Below are 19,216 nucleotides of genomic sequence, written 5' to 3'. Positions count from 1 at the left end.
AAAAAAATTATTGGATACTTTAAATTTATTGTAAAACAGGAGACTAACTACTCACTTGAATATGCAACTCCCGTTAGATTTCGTGAGGCATCACGAGCTGGGTAAATCTTGCGAGAGGCCTCTCGTGGGATTTACCGGCTGTGGTAGTACCAGGTATTGCAGTACCTAAGAGGTGGATGACCATTGGTTAGACCCAGGAGTCTACCATTGGCTGTTGTATGTAGCTCCGCCCTGAGAGGCGGAGTATAAGAAACGGTGCCGTACCAGCAGCCTTCACTTTCTGTATCGAAGCTGCTGGGGAAGAGTTCTAGCAGATTAAAGCCTTCAGTTATGAATCACTTTGTCTCGAGAGTAATTGATTGTGCATCAATTTAATCTGCTTGACTTAAGCTGGAAGGATGGATCTCCGACTCAAACCGGAGTTCCTTCAACTCAGCCCCCACGCGGAGAACTCAGCTGCAATTTTTAAACACTGGCTGGCATGCTTTAAAGGCTACCTCGAGACGGCCGGAGGCACCCCCACAGAAGGACAGAAAATGCATCTCCTGCGCTCCAGGGTCAGCCCTGGGATCTACCCCCTTATCGAGGAGGCGAAGAATTATGATGCCGCGATCGAACTGCTAGAACGACATTATATCCGCCCTGTAAATCAGGTTCACGCTCGTCACCTGCTTGCGACTAGGCGGCAAAGCTCCGCAGAATCGTTGGAAGATTTCTACCGGGTGCTACTGGTGCTGGCCGAAACTGTGGCTGCCCGCAAGTTTCGGGGAACGAGCACACGGAACTTTTAATCAGGGATGCTTTCGTAGCAGGTATGACCTCCTCAGATATCCGCCGAAGACTCCTAGAAAGGGACACTCTGGGACTCAGAGAGGCACGGGCCCTGGTAGGGTCCATGGACGTTGCCTACAAAAACGTGCAGTCCTATGCGTCTGACCGCGCGGCGGCCCCCTGGGCTGCGTGGCACCCCGCAGCGGCAGCCCCACAGACCTCCCCCTGACTCCGCAGGCCTGCGCTACGAGACGGCCCGCTAACGCCGCCGGGCCCCGCTGCTTCTTCTGCGGGCAGGCGAATCATCCCCGCCCGCGCTGCCCGGCCCGCACCGCCACCTGCAAAGGGTGCGGCAAGAAGGGCCACTTTGTGGGGGTCTGCCTGGCCCACGCCATGGCTGCGGTCTCCAGCGACTCCGGACCGCCGCAGCAACCCCCCCTTCAGGTCCCGACCGGCCAGCGCTCACTGCCACCCCCCCCTCAGGCCCCGACCGGCCAGCGCTCACCGCCACCCCGCGGTCTCCTGTGACTCTGAACCGCCGCGGCACCCCCACTTCAGGCCCCGACTGGCCAACGCTCACCGCCACCCCCCTATCCCGCACCATGGCCGCGGTCTCCAGCAGCTGTGGACCGGCGCGGCAATCCTCCCATCAGGCCCTGACCGGCCAGCGCTTACCGCCACCCCGCTATCCTAGGGTCACGTGCGACCCACGGGCGTGGCCATCTTGCCCCCCCGGACACCACGCTGGACGGGTGGGTGCCGCCATTTTGTCCATCTCCGCCGCCATCTTGTTCATCTCCGGACACCATGTGCGACCCATGGGTGACGCCATCTTGGATGGGGCCCCAGGCCCCCAGCACGGCCGACTACACGCTGCCCGATCAGAACTCACAACTGCTTCATCTGGCCTCAGTGACACTGGACCAAAGTCGCCCCCGGACACTCGCAACGTCTACAACGACGGTCTTTATCAACGGCCACGAGACGTCTTGCCTCATTGACTCTGGGAGCACGGAAAGCTTTGTTCACCCCAACACGGTAAGGCGCTGCTCACTTGTAACCCACCCTGTAAACCAAAGGATCTCCCTGGCCTCCGGGTCACACTCAGTGGAGATAAAAGGCTTCTGCCTATCGAACCTCACTGTCCAAGGCAGGAAATTCAACAATTTCCGCCTGTATGTCCTGCCGCACCTACCCTCCTGGGGCTGGACTTCCAATGCCATTTGCAAAGCCTGACTTTTAAATTCGGCAGCCCTATACCTCCCTTTACTGTCTGCGGCCTCGCGACCCTTAAGGTCGACCTGCCTTCCCTGCTGGCGAACCTCACCCCGGATTGCAAACCCGTCGCCACCAGCAGCAGACGGTATAGTGCCCAGGACCGGACCTTCATCAAGTCAGAGGTCCAAAGGCTGCTGGGGGAAGGGGTCATCGAAGCGAGCAACAGTCCCTGGAGAGCTCAAGTAGTGGTGGTAAAAACCGGGGAGAAGCACAGGATGATCATTGACTACAGCCAGACCATCAACAGGTTTACGCAGCTGGACGCGTACCCTCTCCCCCATATAGCCGACCTGGTAAACAGGATCGCACAATACAAGGTTTTCTCCATGGTGGATCTCAAGTCCGCCTACCACTAGCTACCCCTCCGTAATAGTGACCGCAAATACACTGCCTTCGAAGCAGATGGGCGGCTCTATCAATTTTTAAGAGTTCCCTTTGGTGTCACTAATGGGGTCTCGGTCTTCCAGCGAGAGATGGACCGAATGGTTGACCGGTACGGCTTACGCGCAACGTTCCCGTATCTGGATAACGTCAACATCTGCGGCCATGACCAGCAGGACCACGACACCAACCTCCACGAATTTCTCCAGACCGCGAAAATCCTTAACCTGACATACAATAAGGATAAATGCGTGTTTAGCACCGACCGTCTAGCCATTATAGGCTACGTAGTGCGTAATGGAGTAATAAGCCCCGACCCTGAACTCATGCGCCCCCTTATGGAGTTCCCCCTCCCTCACTGCCCCAAAGCCCTGAAGCGCTGCCTCGGGTTTTTCAGCTATTACGCACAGTGGGTCCCCAACTATGCAGACAAAGCCCGGCCCCTAATCCAGTCCACAACCTTCCCCCTGTCGACGGAGGCCCACCAGGCCTTCAAAGCAGACATTGCAAAGGCCACGATGCGCGCCATCGACGAGTCCCTCCCCTTCCAGGTCGAGAGCGATGTGTCTGACGTAGCTCTGGCGGCCACCCTCAACCAAGCGGGCAGGCCCGTGGCCTTCTTCTCACGTACCCTCCATGCTTCCGAAATTCGCCATTCCTTGGTCGGAAAAGAGGCACAAGCCATAGTAGAAGCTGTGAGGCATTGGAGGCATTACCTGGCCGGCAGGAGATTCACTCTCCTCACGGACCAACGGTCGGTTGCCTTCATGTTCAATAATGCACAACGGGGCAAGATTACAAACGACAAGATCTTGCGGTGGAGGATAGAACTCTCCACCTTCAACTACGAGATCTTGTACCATCTGTGGAAGCTAAATGAGCCTCCTGATGCCTTGTCCCGCATCACTTGTGCCACTGCACAAGTGGACCGCCTCTGATCCCTCCACGAGGACCTCTGCCACCCGGGGGTCACTCGCTTTTTCCATTTTGTCAATATCCGCAACCTGCCCTACTCCATCGAGGAGGTCAGGTCAGTCACCAGGGACTGCCAAATCTGCGCGGAGTGCAAACTGCACTTCTACCGGCCAGAGAGGGCACACCTGATAAAGGCTTCCCATCCCTTTGAACGCCTCAGCATGGATTTCAAAGGCCCCCTCCCCTCCGCCGACCGCAACACGTATTTCCTGAACATGATTGACGAGTACTCCCCATTACCATTTGCCATCCCCTGCCCCGACATGACCGCAACCACCGTCATCAAGGCCCTCCAGGGTATCTTTACACTGTTCGGTTTCCCCACATACATACACAGTGATAGGGGGTCCTCCTTTATGAGCGACGAACTGCGTCAATTCCTGCTCAGCAAGGGCATCGCCTCGAGCAGGACGACAAGTTACAACCCCCGGGGAAACGGGCAGGTAGAGAGGAAGACTGTCCTACTGGCCCTACGGTCCAGGAATCTCCCAGTCTCCCGCTGGCAGGAAGTCCTCCCGATGGCCCTCCACGCCATCCGGTCGCTGCTCTGTACAACCACAAATCAGACACCTCATGAACATCTCCTGGTTTTCCCCAGGAAGTCCTCCTCCGGGACTTCACTCCCAACCTGGCTAACGACACCCGGACCCATCCTGCATCGGAAGCATGTGAGGGCGCACAAGCCGGGCTCGTTGGTCGAGAGGGTCCACCTGCTGCACGCCAATCCCCAGTACGCCTACGTAGCGTTCCCTGACGGCCGGCAAGACACAGTCTCCCTTCGGGACCTGCCGCCCGCCGGAACCCCACGCGCACCCGAACCATTGCCCCCACCCCCACCCTCCCCACAGCACCTAACTGGAGGGTCAGTACTCCCGCCGCTCCTGCCTAGGCCCGACCACACACCGACGCCCCCTACATGCGCCTTCCCCCTCCGTCAACCTTTTGCCCCAACAGCGCCGCCTAGGGGTGACGAAGCTGCCAGGGAGGACAACGTCACGCTCCCGGAGCCGCAACCGCCGGGACCCCCATCAGAATCAACGCCGAGGCCCAGACGCTCCAGAAGGACGACCAGGCCACCCGATCGACTGATTGCGGCACTATGAAACTTTGTAAATACCCTCGACATCACCGTACCTCCATACCTGGTCATACCATGTGAAAGACGACTATTAACGCTGGCCACCACCCCCGCCGGGCTCTTTTTTAACAGGGGGTGAATGTGGTAGTACCAGGTATTTCGGTACCTAAGAGGTGGATGACCATTGGTTAGACCCAGGAGTCTACCATTGGCTGTTGTATGTAGCTCCGCCCTGAGAGGCGGAGTATACGAAACGGTGCCATCCCAGCAGCCTTCACTTTCTGTATCGAAGCTGCTGGGGAAGAATTCTAGCAGATTAAAGCCTTCAGTTATGAATCACTTCGTCTTGAGAGTAATTGATTGCGCATCACCGGCCACGTCGCATCCCGAGTCGGGTACAGCGCGGCCGTTAAATCGCGCCCCTAGTATCACAGGTTCACCTTTTCTCCATACTGCTGCAAGTATTGTCACTCAGTGGGTCTCAATTGCCTGGACTTGCAACAAACCTTATTTTCTCTTTGATCGAATAAACTAATCATAGCTGACAATATTGGAGGTTCTGACTGCTCAGCTGGTCACTGAAGGACACTTCAATAAGCAAGGGAACCATATAAATGGGTAAGCAATGAGGAGGATAAACTGCAAACGAAAAAATTACATTTGGACGACAAGAACACAGATGTCTCCCTTGCACGTTTAACCGTCAGCCATAGTTTGGTGGTACTTTTACTCATTAAGTCACAATGTGCAATTGATGCAATTGTGGTATAAATTAGTTTAATCCAACACAATCTGCATAACAAAATGGCTAGACTGTGTCCTGCCATTTATAGTGTTAGAAGCTTTGAAATGAAAGCATATCTAGATGGTGCATTGCGACAAATTCCACCGATATGAAGAAATTGAAGTTTAGATTGAGTTTTATACAATTCCCCCCCAAAACTCCAGTGCCTAAATGTGAGAGGGTGGGTGGAAAAGGAGACTTCTGCAGCCAAAATCCTGCTATTCATTAAACAAGCAACCCTTAATTGGCTTCCAGGTCTGCAACAATTAAATATTCCTGAAAATTAGCCAAGTTCCTTCACTTTCCATTCAAGAGGAGCAGAGCAGAGTTGCTTGCAGGCCGTGTGAACTCCACGCCTCATCTTGGCTGCTATGTGTGAGACGTTCACTCCATTCATAATAAACTGACAGCTTCTGTTTCTGCTGCCACAGACTGCAGTGGGGAGGGAGGGAGGTTGAGGGAGGGGGGGGTGGTTGGATTGTGCTTTCCAGAATGGCAGGCCAGCTTCGTTTCCCTTCTTCCCCCTCCCCCGCCTCCCCCTGGTCCAGCCACCCCCTTACTTCATAGGTTTTGGCCTGGGGCCACCAATCTCACATTAAAGCCCGGAACATTGAAGGATAGAGTGACACACAGAATCGAGCCTGAGCGGGTGCTCTTTATACACAAATGTACACAATTCCCAGGGACAATAACTGGGCCACCACTCAAAAGCAGGCTAGATTACAGTGCGCATTTCTGTGGACAAAGGCCTCTCTCTGGGTCGAGACTTTGGGGGCAGCATGTGAGACAGGCTAATGAGATCTCACGCAGCAAATCCCTCAGTAACTGCACTACGTCCTAATATTCCTCCTTTAACCCTTTGCACACCAAGAAAGATTTACATGTTACAAATCACACAGTGCTCCCTTGGCAACCTTAAAATGTCTCCCACAACCAAATCATCACTATTTAGGTCTTAGAAAATCAAAGTATTATAATATTTTATAATGTGTTTGGGGGGTGGGGTTGGACGACTTCTAATAATTCATGTGGTTATGGTTGTAAATTGCTGCAGATAGAACAGGATCAGCTGACTCAGCATAAAACAGGATTCATGAACAGCAGGTCCTAAACAATTTTCTTATATTCACCCTTTAAGCTTTGCGGTTTGATCCTTGGCCTGTTCTGGTTTAATTTATTTAAATGGGAGGCGAGGTGATGGTGCTATAATCATGGTTAGGGAGGTATAATGGTGTTCCTACAGACTGCAAGCCAGAAACTGCGGTTGGAAACGACTGTGTGTAGATGTCAGGTGAGAACGGAATAATGCCCAGTTGCGGGGCTTCCCATGGTCAAATAGGTCATCAGTACTCACTGTTCATTGATCACATACCAAGAATCGTCACTTGGGCAAATTATCAAAAGGTGACTGGTATTATGAAGCTGTGCTCCAGCAAGGAATCAACACGTTTTGGAAAATAGATGGCGATGGGAGATAGTTGGGAGGGAAAAGACGAGGGAGAAAAAAATATATTGTTGATCCACTCTAGGTGCAGTCTCTCAATATGATCATAGCCTGCAGAACTGCTCAACCAATATGTTGAAGCTCTATAATGAGCAGCAGGTGTTTGTTAAAATCTCACCGATCAGTTTATTTTTGTTGTCCCACATTCATGAGGTAATGAGTCATCTTCTGATATGGCTTCACTGACAAAAGCAACTTCACATTACCTCAGCCAAATTGCCTCTTGGAGTAGAGGTTAACACAGTCCAGCAACTGAGTTGTCTTGAAGCTCCCAGGTAAGAGGCAGCGGAGAGCAGAAATTGGTTCAACAACCAAGCACTGAGGGCGGGATTCTCTCATCCGTTGCATTTTACGACGGCGTGAACAGGCCGCTCCCAGGTCTAATTCTGGCCCCTACAGGGGGCCAGCACGGCACAGGAGTGGTTCACGCCGTTCCAGCTGCGGATCCCGGCGTGAACTGGGCGCTGCGGGATCCGCGCATTCGCAGTGGCGCCGGCGCCAACCCGCGCATGCGCAGTTGGTTCCTTCAACGCACCCGCCCCAACGCAACATGGCGCAGGACTACAGGGGCTGGAGTGTAGGAAATGACTCCTCCAGCCAGAGAGGTCGGCCCGCCGATTGGTGGGCCCCGATCGCGGGTCAGGCCGCATCGGAGGCCCCCCCCCCCCCCGTGGTCGGAGCCCCCCTCCCCTCCCACAGGCCGCCAACCGACTCTTCAACGCTGAGTTCCCGCTGGCTGACAGCAGGTGTGGACAGCATTTCCACAACAGCTGCTCAGCCCATCTCGGCCCGAGAATTGGCGGGCCGGCCGCGTAGAGCGGCCCGTGACCGGCACCGCGCCAACCACGCCGGCACCAATGGCGCCGATTCTCCGCTCTGGGGAGATTCGCGTGCCGGTGTCGGGGCGGCGTTGCCCGGCCGCGGAGATTCTCCGGCCCGGCCCAGGGCTGAGAGAATCCTGCCCGTGGAATGAAAGTTCCATGCAGTTAGAACTAGCAATAGGCAACCATCAGCCAGGAGTCAGTAGAGGAATGAAATCCAGTTCACCTGCCATTACACAGGAGTATTATTTGATCCAGAGCTAGTTTAAGTCAGACTTAACTAAGGATTGACTCTTCCCAGTCTATAAGGCTTATTTCACTCACTGAGTCTTTGCAAGAGCTCTGATAAGAGAATTCTACATTGCCAACCAATTAGCATAATTTTACTCTTACCTGGTTGAGTGGTCTTCTCTTCCAATTGTGATTTAGTGGGCCTCAACACAGTGAGCGTAATGAGGATGACCATGTAGAGACACAGTTTATACAGCACGTGGCTCATTCCTCTTCTTTTGATTGAAAATCAAAGGAATTGTAAACCTTCCAATCTTTGTAACTCAGCTGCTCAGAGCACTCATTGGTGATGTTGGGAGATAGATGGGCCCCCGACACTTTGTATCTCAGTCGCTCTGTCCACTCATTGACAGAGGCCTGTGAATCAGTTCTTCAGGTGCTGGAAGTCTGCTGGAAAATAAAATTAAATGATCAGCTCAAAATGAACAGCTCCCCCTGTGAAAGCTTGTTTCCACTAAGTATCTCAAAGGTGAATGCAGCATTACTTTGCATGTCACAAAGACTGAAACAGTGTTTTATCTGCAGTGTTTTACCAATGAATTTGTCCCAACTGTTCTTGGTAGGCATATAATGTGTTTATATTCAAGATCCCTGGTGGTTGTCTAGTGAAGAAATGTGGACGGTAAGGGTGGTGGCTGGAGGAATGAGGAGGAAAAAGAAAGAGAAGGAAATTATTTATGCTATTTTATTGTCGGTATTTATTTCATTGGGATCAGACTTTGACGATGAGGGGCAGCATGGTGGCGCAGTGGGTTAGCCCTGCTGCCTCACGGCGCTGAGGTCCCAGGTTCGATCCCGGCTCTGGGTCACTGTCTGTGTGGATTTTGCACATTCTCCCCATGTTTGCGTGGGTTTCGGCCCCACAACCCAAAGATGTGCAGGGTAGGTGAATTGGCCACGCTAAATTGCTCTTTAATTCGAAAAAATGAATTGGGTATTCTAAATTTATTTTTAAAAAGACTTTGACTATGAATACCTGAGTAAATATGAGGACTATTCACCTCTGCTCCCTTCCCTTTTATTACAGATTTCTACCTGAGATTGCCATTGACTGGTCTAAATCGGAAGAATTATCAGTAAGTACACCCGGCAAATTCGTCACAAGCCATTCCTTACCATGTAGACTTGCAGTCATCTCCAGTGCAGGGTGTGCAAAGCGAATTGAAACCTCAATTACTGACCCTTTGAGGTAGAGTCACCTTTATTTCCCTGGGTGATAATGTGGCAAACCAGCCTTCTACCCCTTGGCTGGTTTAGCACAGTGGGCTAAACAGATGGCTTGTACTGCAGAACAATGCCAGCGGCGCGGGTTCAATTCCTGTTCCGGCCTCCCCGAACAGGCGCCGGAATGTGGTGACTAGGGGCTTTTCATAGTAACTTCATTGAAGCCTGCTTGTGACAATAAGCAATTATTATTATTATACAACCTATTTGATTTTTATTCAATTGAAATCAATGGGATGAAGATTGTGGGGGTTGACGGATGGGGGTGGTGAACCCTCCTCAAGGGTCTGGGATTCCCTCCCCCGCCAGATGACTGTTCAGATGATAACACTGAAATTCCTCTCCCCGATTTCTCTCATCTCCTGCTTCTTTTTTTTCTTTAAATTTAGAGTTCCCAATTCATTTTTTCCAATTAAGGGGCAATTTAGCGTGGCCAGTCCGCCTACCCTGCACATCTTTGGGTTGTGGGGGCGAAACCCACGCAGACACGGGGAGAATGTGCAAACTCCACACGGACAGTGACCCAGAGCCGGGATCGAACCTGAGGGTCACTTTCGCGAGGGCAATTAGGGATGTGCAATAAATGCTGCTGGTCTTGACTGCAAAGCCCACATCCCATGAATTTTGTTCTAAAATTCAGCAAAATTGAAATCAGCAAAATCGACTTGTATCACTTGGGAGAACTGGTTCGTTTTCTGTTCAATGAGGTTGGAGCTTGCTAGTCAGAGCCCTCGAATTCACCTGTGCATCCTGGCATTGATAAAAGTCTGCAACATCCGATGAATCATACCTGCATGCAATCTTCAAACCTCAAGGTGTGCCTGCAGTCTTGCATTTAGCAAATGTACATAAAATATAGTATGCATACTGTGGCTCTTATTATAGAATCCCTACAGTGCAGAATGAAACCATTCGGCCCATCGGGCCTGCACCGACCCTCTAAAAGAGCATCCCACATCGGCCCATTCCTCTGCCCTATCCCTGTAACCACATAACCCCACCCAAACTTTGGACACTGAGGGACAACTTAGAATTACCAATCCACCTAACCTGCGCAACTTTGGACTGTGGGAGGAAACTGGAGCACCCAGAGGAGACCCACAGGGAGAATGTGCAAGCTCAACACAGACAGTCACCCAAGAATTGAACTCGGGTCCCTGGCACCGTGAGGCAACAGTGCTAACCACTGTGCCATCATGCCCCCTACTAATCTTGTGGTAAATTAATTATTAAGTTCAGTCAGAAAATCTGGTGCATTGTATATTAAGACCATTCTGTTCCATAAGACAATGGATACAGAATTTTACAGGTGATGATACAAGCCCCCTCCTTATCTGGACAGGGAACTAATTTTATTTTTGATCTTTTAAATGCATGCTTCTATTATTAACGAGGCACTCTTAGCCCACTCATGGTTTAATGAGAAAATACATTGCCCAATGTGATGCTACATGCACAAGGATCCCCAATTCATTACAGGGTCTATATTCAATTTCCGCCTGGGCAGCAAGAGCTAAATCTAGCCCTTGGCTTTGCAGAGGAAAAATCAACCTGGATTTCCATGTTTCACCACAGTACAGCAATTCTTTCTTGCAAGTCCATTCAGATTGAATGAATAAAGATTTTGGTTCAGCTGTGATGATCCCCACAGTTGAATAGCGTGCTGGAAGTTGCCACACTGATTCATGGATAAAGTTTTGTCGGACGATGGGAGCCAGTGGAGCTCATGACACTGCATCATCAGAAAGTGTGTGAGGAAACTGGGAAAAGGGAATGCTGTCTGAAAATAGGGACTGAACAAGCAGTTGAAAGTAATGCAGCTCATTAAATGGATGCCACCTCCTCATATCAACAAGACTCTATATCGCATACAATGTTCACTCACTGGACATGGAAGTAGTTTCAAGGGGCCTGTTCTAGTTTTGAAAGAGGCAGCCCTCCCCACCTGCCGCCCACACCCCCGACGCACCCCCCACCCCTGCCCACTCGAGATCACAGGAAAAGATGCAGTATGCTTGATTAGTTTCTTTAACTTGGGAGCACAACAGCAAACAGTTGTGAAAGCAGGCAATCTTGACTAACAGCAGGTCCTCTGTCTACTGAAAAGAGCATGTCTGTCTTCCTCTCACTCTCTCTTCCTGTTGTTTTAAAGTCAGGATCCGAAAGAGCTTTGCTCAAGACAGGGGAGTAATTCTTCTATCGTCCGCTCTCACTTGTCTGAGACATCAAGGGCCATCTGTTCATTCTGCTGTTAGCACACGATTGACAAAGAACTCTCTTACTTTCCAACATGGTTTAAAGCACGATCTCTCCATCTATCTCCCCCCTCCTCCCACCCCCCACCCCCACCCCCATACACCCATTCACTAACTACAACCAACCGTTCCTGAAACCCCAAAGCTTTGGCTCTGATACGTCAACACTCGTCGCTTATCTCTGACATTTGTCATTTGTCTAGCATTTGTCAAGTGGACTAAGGCGGGCTTTTTTTGCAGCTTAATTGTGTAAGCTATTCTCTTCATAATTAGACATAAAATTCACAGCTCATTCTGAGTCCAGTCCCTTGTCATAATGCCAGCTCCCCGTTCTGTACTCTCCTTTGTCCCTACCACAGTGATGTGGACTTTAATTGGCATTCAGTGAATTATCTGTCGGCTCGCCTGATAGTTTAGCGAGCTCATTCAGACAATCGCACAGATCTGAAAGATCCCACGATTGATTCTCAGCTAAGTAAAGGTGCAACGATCAGTCTCCCCAACATCTGGAGTGCATGTCAGGTGAGGTCAAGGATTGTGTTGTCTGTGGTGCCTCCCATAGTTGAATAGTCTGCTAGTCCTAAAATTGAGGCTTTAATGACGACTTGAATAAGTTACTAGACGTACGTACACCAGGAGGTAACGTTTTCAATAGAGGTCGGGGGGGGGGGGAACGTTGGGAAATACGTAAATTCAAACTGAAACTGATGCTTCACATCAGGAAATTCCCTTCTCTGATCATAAGGGTTAGGCCATTTGATATTAATGAATTGGTACTTTATCTCACCCAAACCAATGAATGTCAATGTGGGGATATGAAGTTGCCCTCTTACAATGTTCCTCTTCCCATCCAATATAAATAACAGGCAGAATTAGTAGGCAGTAGAGATCAAACTGGTACTGAGTGAGCAGCAGACAGACACAGGCTTGCACAGAGAGTAGATGGAATATTTAGAGCCAGTCAGGCACACAGACTGAGGGAGGTAGACAGACCCCTGTTTCCTACACTGTGAGAAAGGCAGATGAGTCTCTTGTTAGCACACCAAGTGAGTTGGACAGATACAGGCAAGACTGGAACTCTAGCTGAATCTTTATCATCATCAAAAGTTTTCAGTCATGTAGAGCATTTGGGTGTTCCAACCCCTCACGGATCAGGGTTACGACCGAAGTCACAATCTTGCTAGAGGTGAGACTATCTGCGTGGGTCTCCTCCGGGTGCTCCGGTTTCCTCGCACAGTCCAAAGATGTGCAGGTTAGTTGGGTTGGCCGTGCTAAATTGCACCTTAGTATCCAGCGATATGCAGGTTAGGTTACGGGGGATGGAGCTGGTTGGGTGGGGGAGTAGGCTTGATGCAGACTCAATGGGCCGAACGACCTCCTTCTGCACTGTAGGGGTTCTATGATACTCTGATGGATACCTGACACGGATCTCCTGGAGGCAGGAATATATCGGGGAGCTGAACCAATATGCGGCGTTCCAAATTTCCTCACGCCTCCCCCTACCTTCAAAGCCACCTCCTCAGTGTTGGTAAGAAAGAGTTTCTGATAGGTATACAGAATGCGTTGAACAGATGGACTTCCAAGAGGGATTGGAATAGTTAGTCTCCAGACCAGCACAGATAGTGAGCAAAAGAGGCAGAATTCAAGCTCACGCACAAATGAAAAAATTGGAGGGGGTTCGGGTTAACAGTGCAATAATATAGGTTATACCAAGAGGATGATTACATAAATGTAAATGTACAGTTTAATACTTTCATCAAGTATTCGCAGAAAAGATATGAGCAAGATATGAGAAATATCTTCTTCTCCAAAGAAGGTTTTTGCAGGAAAGATAATCCAGAACATTACTTTAAATTCAACTGCAGAAGCAGTACTAGAGGAGGCAGCTTTAAGCTGGTGAAAGGAAATTTTAGGATTGATATCAGGAAATGTTTCTTCACAAAATAAATTGTTAAAATGTGGAAGAAATGTCTTGAAGAAAGTGAAAATAAAAGCACTGGAATCATATAGGAAACAATTGGATGCTGTAGTGAGCTGGTGTTAAGAGTTTCTCTGAACAGATAAATTAGGGCGGACAAATTATCTTCCTCATCTATATTATCTTATGACCATTAACATCACATGCACGTATATGGAAGCCATTAACACGAAAGATACTATACAACAGCTTGGGTGGCTGATGCAACATGCCCCTGCAAGAGAGTGAAGCAGCCTTGCAACTAAAGATTTCATTCACATTGGGTTCTCTCACCCCGGAGCCAGGCCGGGGAATCGCCGCGACCGGCGCGAATCGTGCCATGCCACCCCGACGCCAGGACGCGATTCTCCGGAGAATCAACGCGATTGGCTCCGGCACGGCGCCGGTCAGGGGCCGCTCTACGGGGCCCTCCGCCCGGGATGGGCCGAGCAGTCGTACAAAAAAACCCCCGAGTCCCGTAGGCGCCGCTCTAACCTGGTCTTACCTGGCGGGACCTCGGCGTGGAAGGATCCGGGGACGGCCTTGGAGGGGGGGGGGGGGACCGACCTCAGGGGGGGCCTCCGCTGTGGCCTGGCCCGCGATCGGGGCTCACCAATCGGCAGGCCGCCCTCTCGGGCTAGGGGGGCCTCCTTTGTTCCGCACAGCCCCTGTGGCCCTACGCTATGTTGCGTCGGGGCCAGCGCGGAGAAGGGAGACACCCCACACATGCGCGGAAATCGCGCCGATCCCACTGCACATGTGCAGACCCGCGGAGCCCAACTGACGCCGGGATCGGCAGCTGGAGTGGCGTGGGTTACTCCAGTGCCGTGCTGGCCCCCTGTAGGGGTCAGAATTGCTGCTCCGGAGGCCATGTTGACGCCGTCAGGAAACGCGATGGCGTTTACGACGGAGTGAACACTTAGCCTCAGGATCAGAGAATCCCATTGTTCCTCAAAAGATGCCCTGAGAAGATACCTGTTGCATTACAAGTACTCATTCACCTTTTAGGACTAGAATTTCTCTCTGTTATCACTCAGACCACCTTGCTCTATTGTAAAGAAATTGTTCATGCACCGTAAAACAACCACTATGTGCCTGCCTTTTGAGCTGGATTAAATGTCCACCGTTGTGGGTCAAATACCGAGATTACATGCAACATTAGATCATAGAATTTACAGTGCAGAAGGAGGCCATTCGGCCCATCGAGTCTGCACCGGCTCCTGGAAAGAGCACCCCACCCAAGGTCAACACCTCCACCCTATCCCCACAACCCAGCAACCCCACCCAACACTAAGGGCAATTTTGGACACTAAGGGCAATTTATCATGGCCAACCCACCTAACCTGCACATCTTTGGGCTGTGGGAGGAAACCGGATCACCCGGAGGAAACCCACGCACACACAGGGAGGATGTGCAGACTCCGCACAGACAGTGACCCAAGCCGGAATCGAACCTGGGACCCTGGAGTTGTGAAACAATTGTGCTATCCACAATGCTACCGTGCTGATCAAATACATTTAAGGAGAGTTAAGCATCAGCTTTCTGATCCATGGAATCAAATAAAATGTTGATAATTCCAAGATATTTGTAATACACTTCGTAACAGAGAGCAAGAGAAGAGAGTCAGCACTGATCTGTCCCCCACGGTCAGCACACTATTATGTCTCTCATATATTCCAATATTAACGAGCACTTCAAAAAAATAACAGCTCTTTTCTGCAAACCTCTTACCTCCCCTATTGAATGTGTTCCTGAGCTGTTCTGTAGATCTGGGTTACTTTCCAGCACTAGTAGTTTCCCAAATCCACAAATGTACATGTCTAACTGGGGTTAGGGGATACGACTTGGGTGCAGGAATCCTGGAATGTTTTTCTGTCCTTAACCAGGAGTGTTGAAAGTAAATGCTACCTCTTGGCCTGCCAGAAATGATGAATCAGAATTTTTATATTCCTGGTCTGCCTGTCCCACATATAGGATATCTTAATGAACTGAGCCACTGACTTCATTTACTTTAAACAAAAGTATTCTAAGCTTGGGCATGGGGCAGGGAGGGGGGTGGGTGGGCGGGTGGGTGATGGTTCACGATTTTCATAAATCTCATGATGTGAGTGAATGCACCAATTTTTAACAGTGCACCCTTAACCTCCTGGCCTGCTACAGAATTCTTGTCCAGCACATTGGCCAATTTTGTGAAGTATTTTGAGATGTAATCAGTTACAGTGGGCTTGCAATATTTCTGTTACATTTCAGAACAGCAGGCCACTGTCAGTTTGGATACATTTTTAATACATTTAGCGGTATCTTGTAAAACCATGAGTTCACGGGGCAGCACTGTGGCGCAGTGGTTAGCACTGTTGTCTCACAGTGCCGAGGGCCCGGGTTTGATCCCGGCTCTGGGTCACTGTCCGTGTGGAGTTTGCACATTCTCCCTGTGCTTGCGTGGGTTTCACCCCCACACACCAAAGATGTGCAGGGTAGGTGGATTGGCCACGCTAAATTGACCCTTAATTTAAAAAAATGAATTGGGTACTCTAAAAAAAATTTTTTTAAACCATGAGTTCATAATAATGCTGCTTTATTTATTCCAGTGAATTAATTTAGGAACAGTGCAAAATAACCTTGCAAGGTACAATGTCTCCTATTACAATCACTCATGTGCACATTGATAAGAGGCAACTTTAAACAGTAATTAATATGCATTGGAAAAGGTATCATTCATGCTTTCAGCACGTACTGGCTGGTGCCTACTGGAATCTGATGGGGACTATCTATTTCCTCTAAGGAAGTTGGTTTTCTTTAAGTAGTCTGAATGAGGTTGACCCTTTTGATTTATATCATTTCCTCAGTGAATTCCAAAAGATCAAATCTCATTGAATTCATTCTTACCGTATGGATTTCCTTACCAGTGCAAGGCAATGACTTTTAGAAAACTACACCAGGAGGTCCTGAGCATGGGAGTAAGACTCAATCTGAGAGCGCATTTGGAATTCTCCGGCAGAGTATAGTTTGTTCTCACTATAAGAGTCCTCTAAAAGAATGAGACTTCTGTCCTTCTGAGTTAGTGTTTGAATGGCTAAGACAATAAATGTATCTGTAAGCCAGTGATTATTAGCCTATCTGGGGCAGCACTATAGCACAGTGGTTAGCACTGTTGCTTCACAGCTCCCGTGTCCCAGGTTCGATTCCCGGCTTGGGTCACTGTCTGTGCGGAGTCTGCACATTTTCCCCGTGTCTGTGTGGGTTTCCTCTGGGTTCTCCGGTTTCCTCCCACAAGTCCCGAAAGACATACCCTTAGGTAATTTGGACATACAGAATTCTCCCTCTGTGTACCCGAACAGGCGCCAGAATGTTGTGACTAGGGGCTTTCCATAGTAACTTCATTGCAGTGTTAACGTAAGCCTACTTGTGACAATAAAGATTATTATTATTGCAGAGGAGGGTTACTGCAGGTGATCGGAATAGGTGGATATGGCATTATCCCTTGAGACCCGTTCAGAAGTGGATCAGTGGGATTTACAGTTTGATTAAAATTAACCAGGTGATATCTGTAGACAGGAAACTGCCTCAAGGGTGTAAAATTACTGTAAATACACATAATTTTAGGTAAAGACTAGCTTTTCTCCACCATGACAAGTTCCTGTGAATGATATATTTCTGATACAAGCCCCAACAGCAGCAGCAGCCCTGCTTAGAGCGTGTCATTTTACATCAAAACCTTCATGCAAAAGGACTGGGTTAGAACGAATTTTACAGTGTAAACCATTGCAAGTTCATTTTAATTAACATTGTGTAGTAGGAAGAATCAATGAAAAGATCTGGTAGAAAAATTACAAATAGATTCTTATGACCACCTCACTGACCACACTCATCTCGAAAGATTAATGTTGAAGACATTGGGGTGAGTGATTTTGTTCTGTTTGGAAAGGATCTTAGGTGTAATCATACTTAATTCCCAGGAATGATTCTACGAAATGTCCCATAGGGTTAAATTTAATTCAGTGTAACAGGTCGCAGCAGCCAGAATCTTACGTGATAATCTGATTATTATATATATTTCTCACTATATTCACAACCATTCACTAACTAGAATGAAGGAAAGCAGTGATTCTCACCACATTCATTATTTTGATCTTGAATCTTCAGGTGGCAATAGCTAAAGAATAAAACACTGTTGCTTCAGAGGAAGGAGTTAAGCTTACTTCTCAGGTATGGACTTGCTCCTTCCAAATTTGTATGAGTGTCCACAACCTGATAACGATGGTATAATATTAATACATTTCTCCCCTGCAACAGTTTGATACAAAGAAAATTAATTATTAAGAATGGACTGGCTTCCTTGAAATGAGAAATGAACATTAAGAAAATTAACAGGAAAAGTGGGGTGGTGGAATAACAGGGTTATGGAATCATTCAGATGCACCCAGGGAAATATTTTGATTTCTCCATATCACCCGTGAGAATTATATATCCACAGCACTGTTGGGCTGGTCACAATCTGTTGCAGAAGAGTGTGCATTCTGGTGTTTATCACAAGCAATCAGGAGGCTTCAACCCGCACAGATTGATATACATTAAACACACACACAGGCAGATACGTGTCTGCCATCACCACTGCTTACTTAATGCAAAAGACCTACCTCTTTGAAAATCTTCAGAGCATCCCAGGAAATTATTAACTGTACGAGTTGAACCTCAGAAGCTGGTTGGAACAACCGGTTGATCCATACAAGTCTCAAGATCAAGGTGCGTGTGTTACGATACAGGGAACTCCACCAACTCGTTGTCCTTCCCCTCAATGCACACTGAAACGGAAAATGCTGCAAGAAATTCTACGAGTATCTGTACACCAGTCAGTCAGAGTCACAAACACATCGAAAGGGAGACTGGTTCCACCGTTGCACAGGGAAGAAATGGGGCACAGATACACTAAACCTGAGCTCCAATAATGGTATTCAATCCCTGTCTCCAACTCTCCAGCAAAAGCTTCTTCAAATGCAAACTGGTTAATCCCAGGAAAGTTCGCTTCTCTGGTTGTCCCAGCAATTCCTGTGAAATACAATTGCTGCCAGAAGAAGAATTCTCCTGCAACTTGCGAACCTTTGACACAGCCAGGAGTCGACTTTACCTGATAGCACCTCTTTTACTGCCTTCGGACTTCATACTCTGGCAGGCACAAATGTGCTACACAGTTAATTCCAAAGTAAACAACACAAAGTTCTAGGCGGGAAGAGCGTTGTTTACACACTTGGATCACTGAAGAAAACGTTTTTAACTCTTAACACAAACGCCGTCGTCGCCTCCTGGCAATGGGACTGCTATTCCCAGAGAGGTGTCCCAGTTTGTACTCGCACTGTACGGAGGATGTAGCTGCAGACCTCACAGCTCTCTTGCCTGTTCTCTCAGCTCGCTCTCTGCACACTGTCTGACTGAGACAGTATTGCCAAAGCATGTGCCCTGAAGGGGTCAGCAGCATTAGAAATCTCAATTAGCAGCTCTCGCGTTACACCCACTGTTTGCTGGAAGGTTCTCTATCTCTCACTCACTCTGAGGTAACAATAGCTCTTAAAGGGAGCTGAAAGAGAGGGGGTGGCTCCAGTCCCCTGGCACCTCCCCCCTAACCCCCCAGCTCTGCACTAAAATCCTTTCACACACTAGAAGGAGAAAAGGTAGCGTTTGTCCTATCTGTGGAGAATAGGATTAACCCTTTTCAATGCGGGCTCCTCGCTGCAACAATGACAACCTGCTTTCTGCTACAGTACCTAGTCACTTAGAAAACACTGCTACCCTCCAGAAGGGACTGACCAAGAGGGAATTCTTCACATATTTTTTAGTATTCAAGGGGAATTGTGAGTGAAAGTTGACATTTGAAAGCATTATACAAATATTCTTTATTGTA

General features: G+C 49.0%; 1 protein-coding gene across 3 annotated transcripts in view; it reads right to left on the bottom strand.

Annotated features, from left to right (window-relative positions):
- Nucleotides 1-18,877, bottom strand: part of LOC140426820 (fibroblast growth factor receptor 4-like) — an 88,404-nt gene extending 69,527 nt beyond the window's left edge. Inside the window, exons 1-2 of one of the 3 annotated variants that reach the window (XM_072512037.1) lie at nt 17,958-18,877; nt 7,986-8,273 (exon numbers count right to left, since the gene is read on the bottom strand). In XM_072512037.1, coding sequence (XP_072368138.1) covers nt 7,986-8,091 — 106 coding nt within the window. In that variant the 5' untranslated portion in view covers nt 8,092-8,273; nt 17,958-18,877. The remainder of the gene's footprint in view (nt 1-7,985; nt 8,274-17,957) is intronic. The other 2 variants (XM_072512035.1, XM_072512036.1) reach the window with 2 other exon arrangements.
- Between the last annotated feature and the right edge of the window lie 339 nt (nt 18,878-19,216).

The sequence above is a fragment of the Scyliorhinus torazame genome, chromosome 7 (assembly GCF_047496885.1).
Source record: "Scyliorhinus torazame isolate Kashiwa2021f chromosome 7, sScyTor2.1, whole genome shotgun sequence".
NCBI classification, from domain to species: domain Eukaryota; kingdom Metazoa; phylum Chordata; class Chondrichthyes; order Carcharhiniformes; family Scyliorhinidae; genus Scyliorhinus; species Scyliorhinus torazame.
This window is presented reverse-complemented; position numbering and strand designations above follow the sequence as displayed.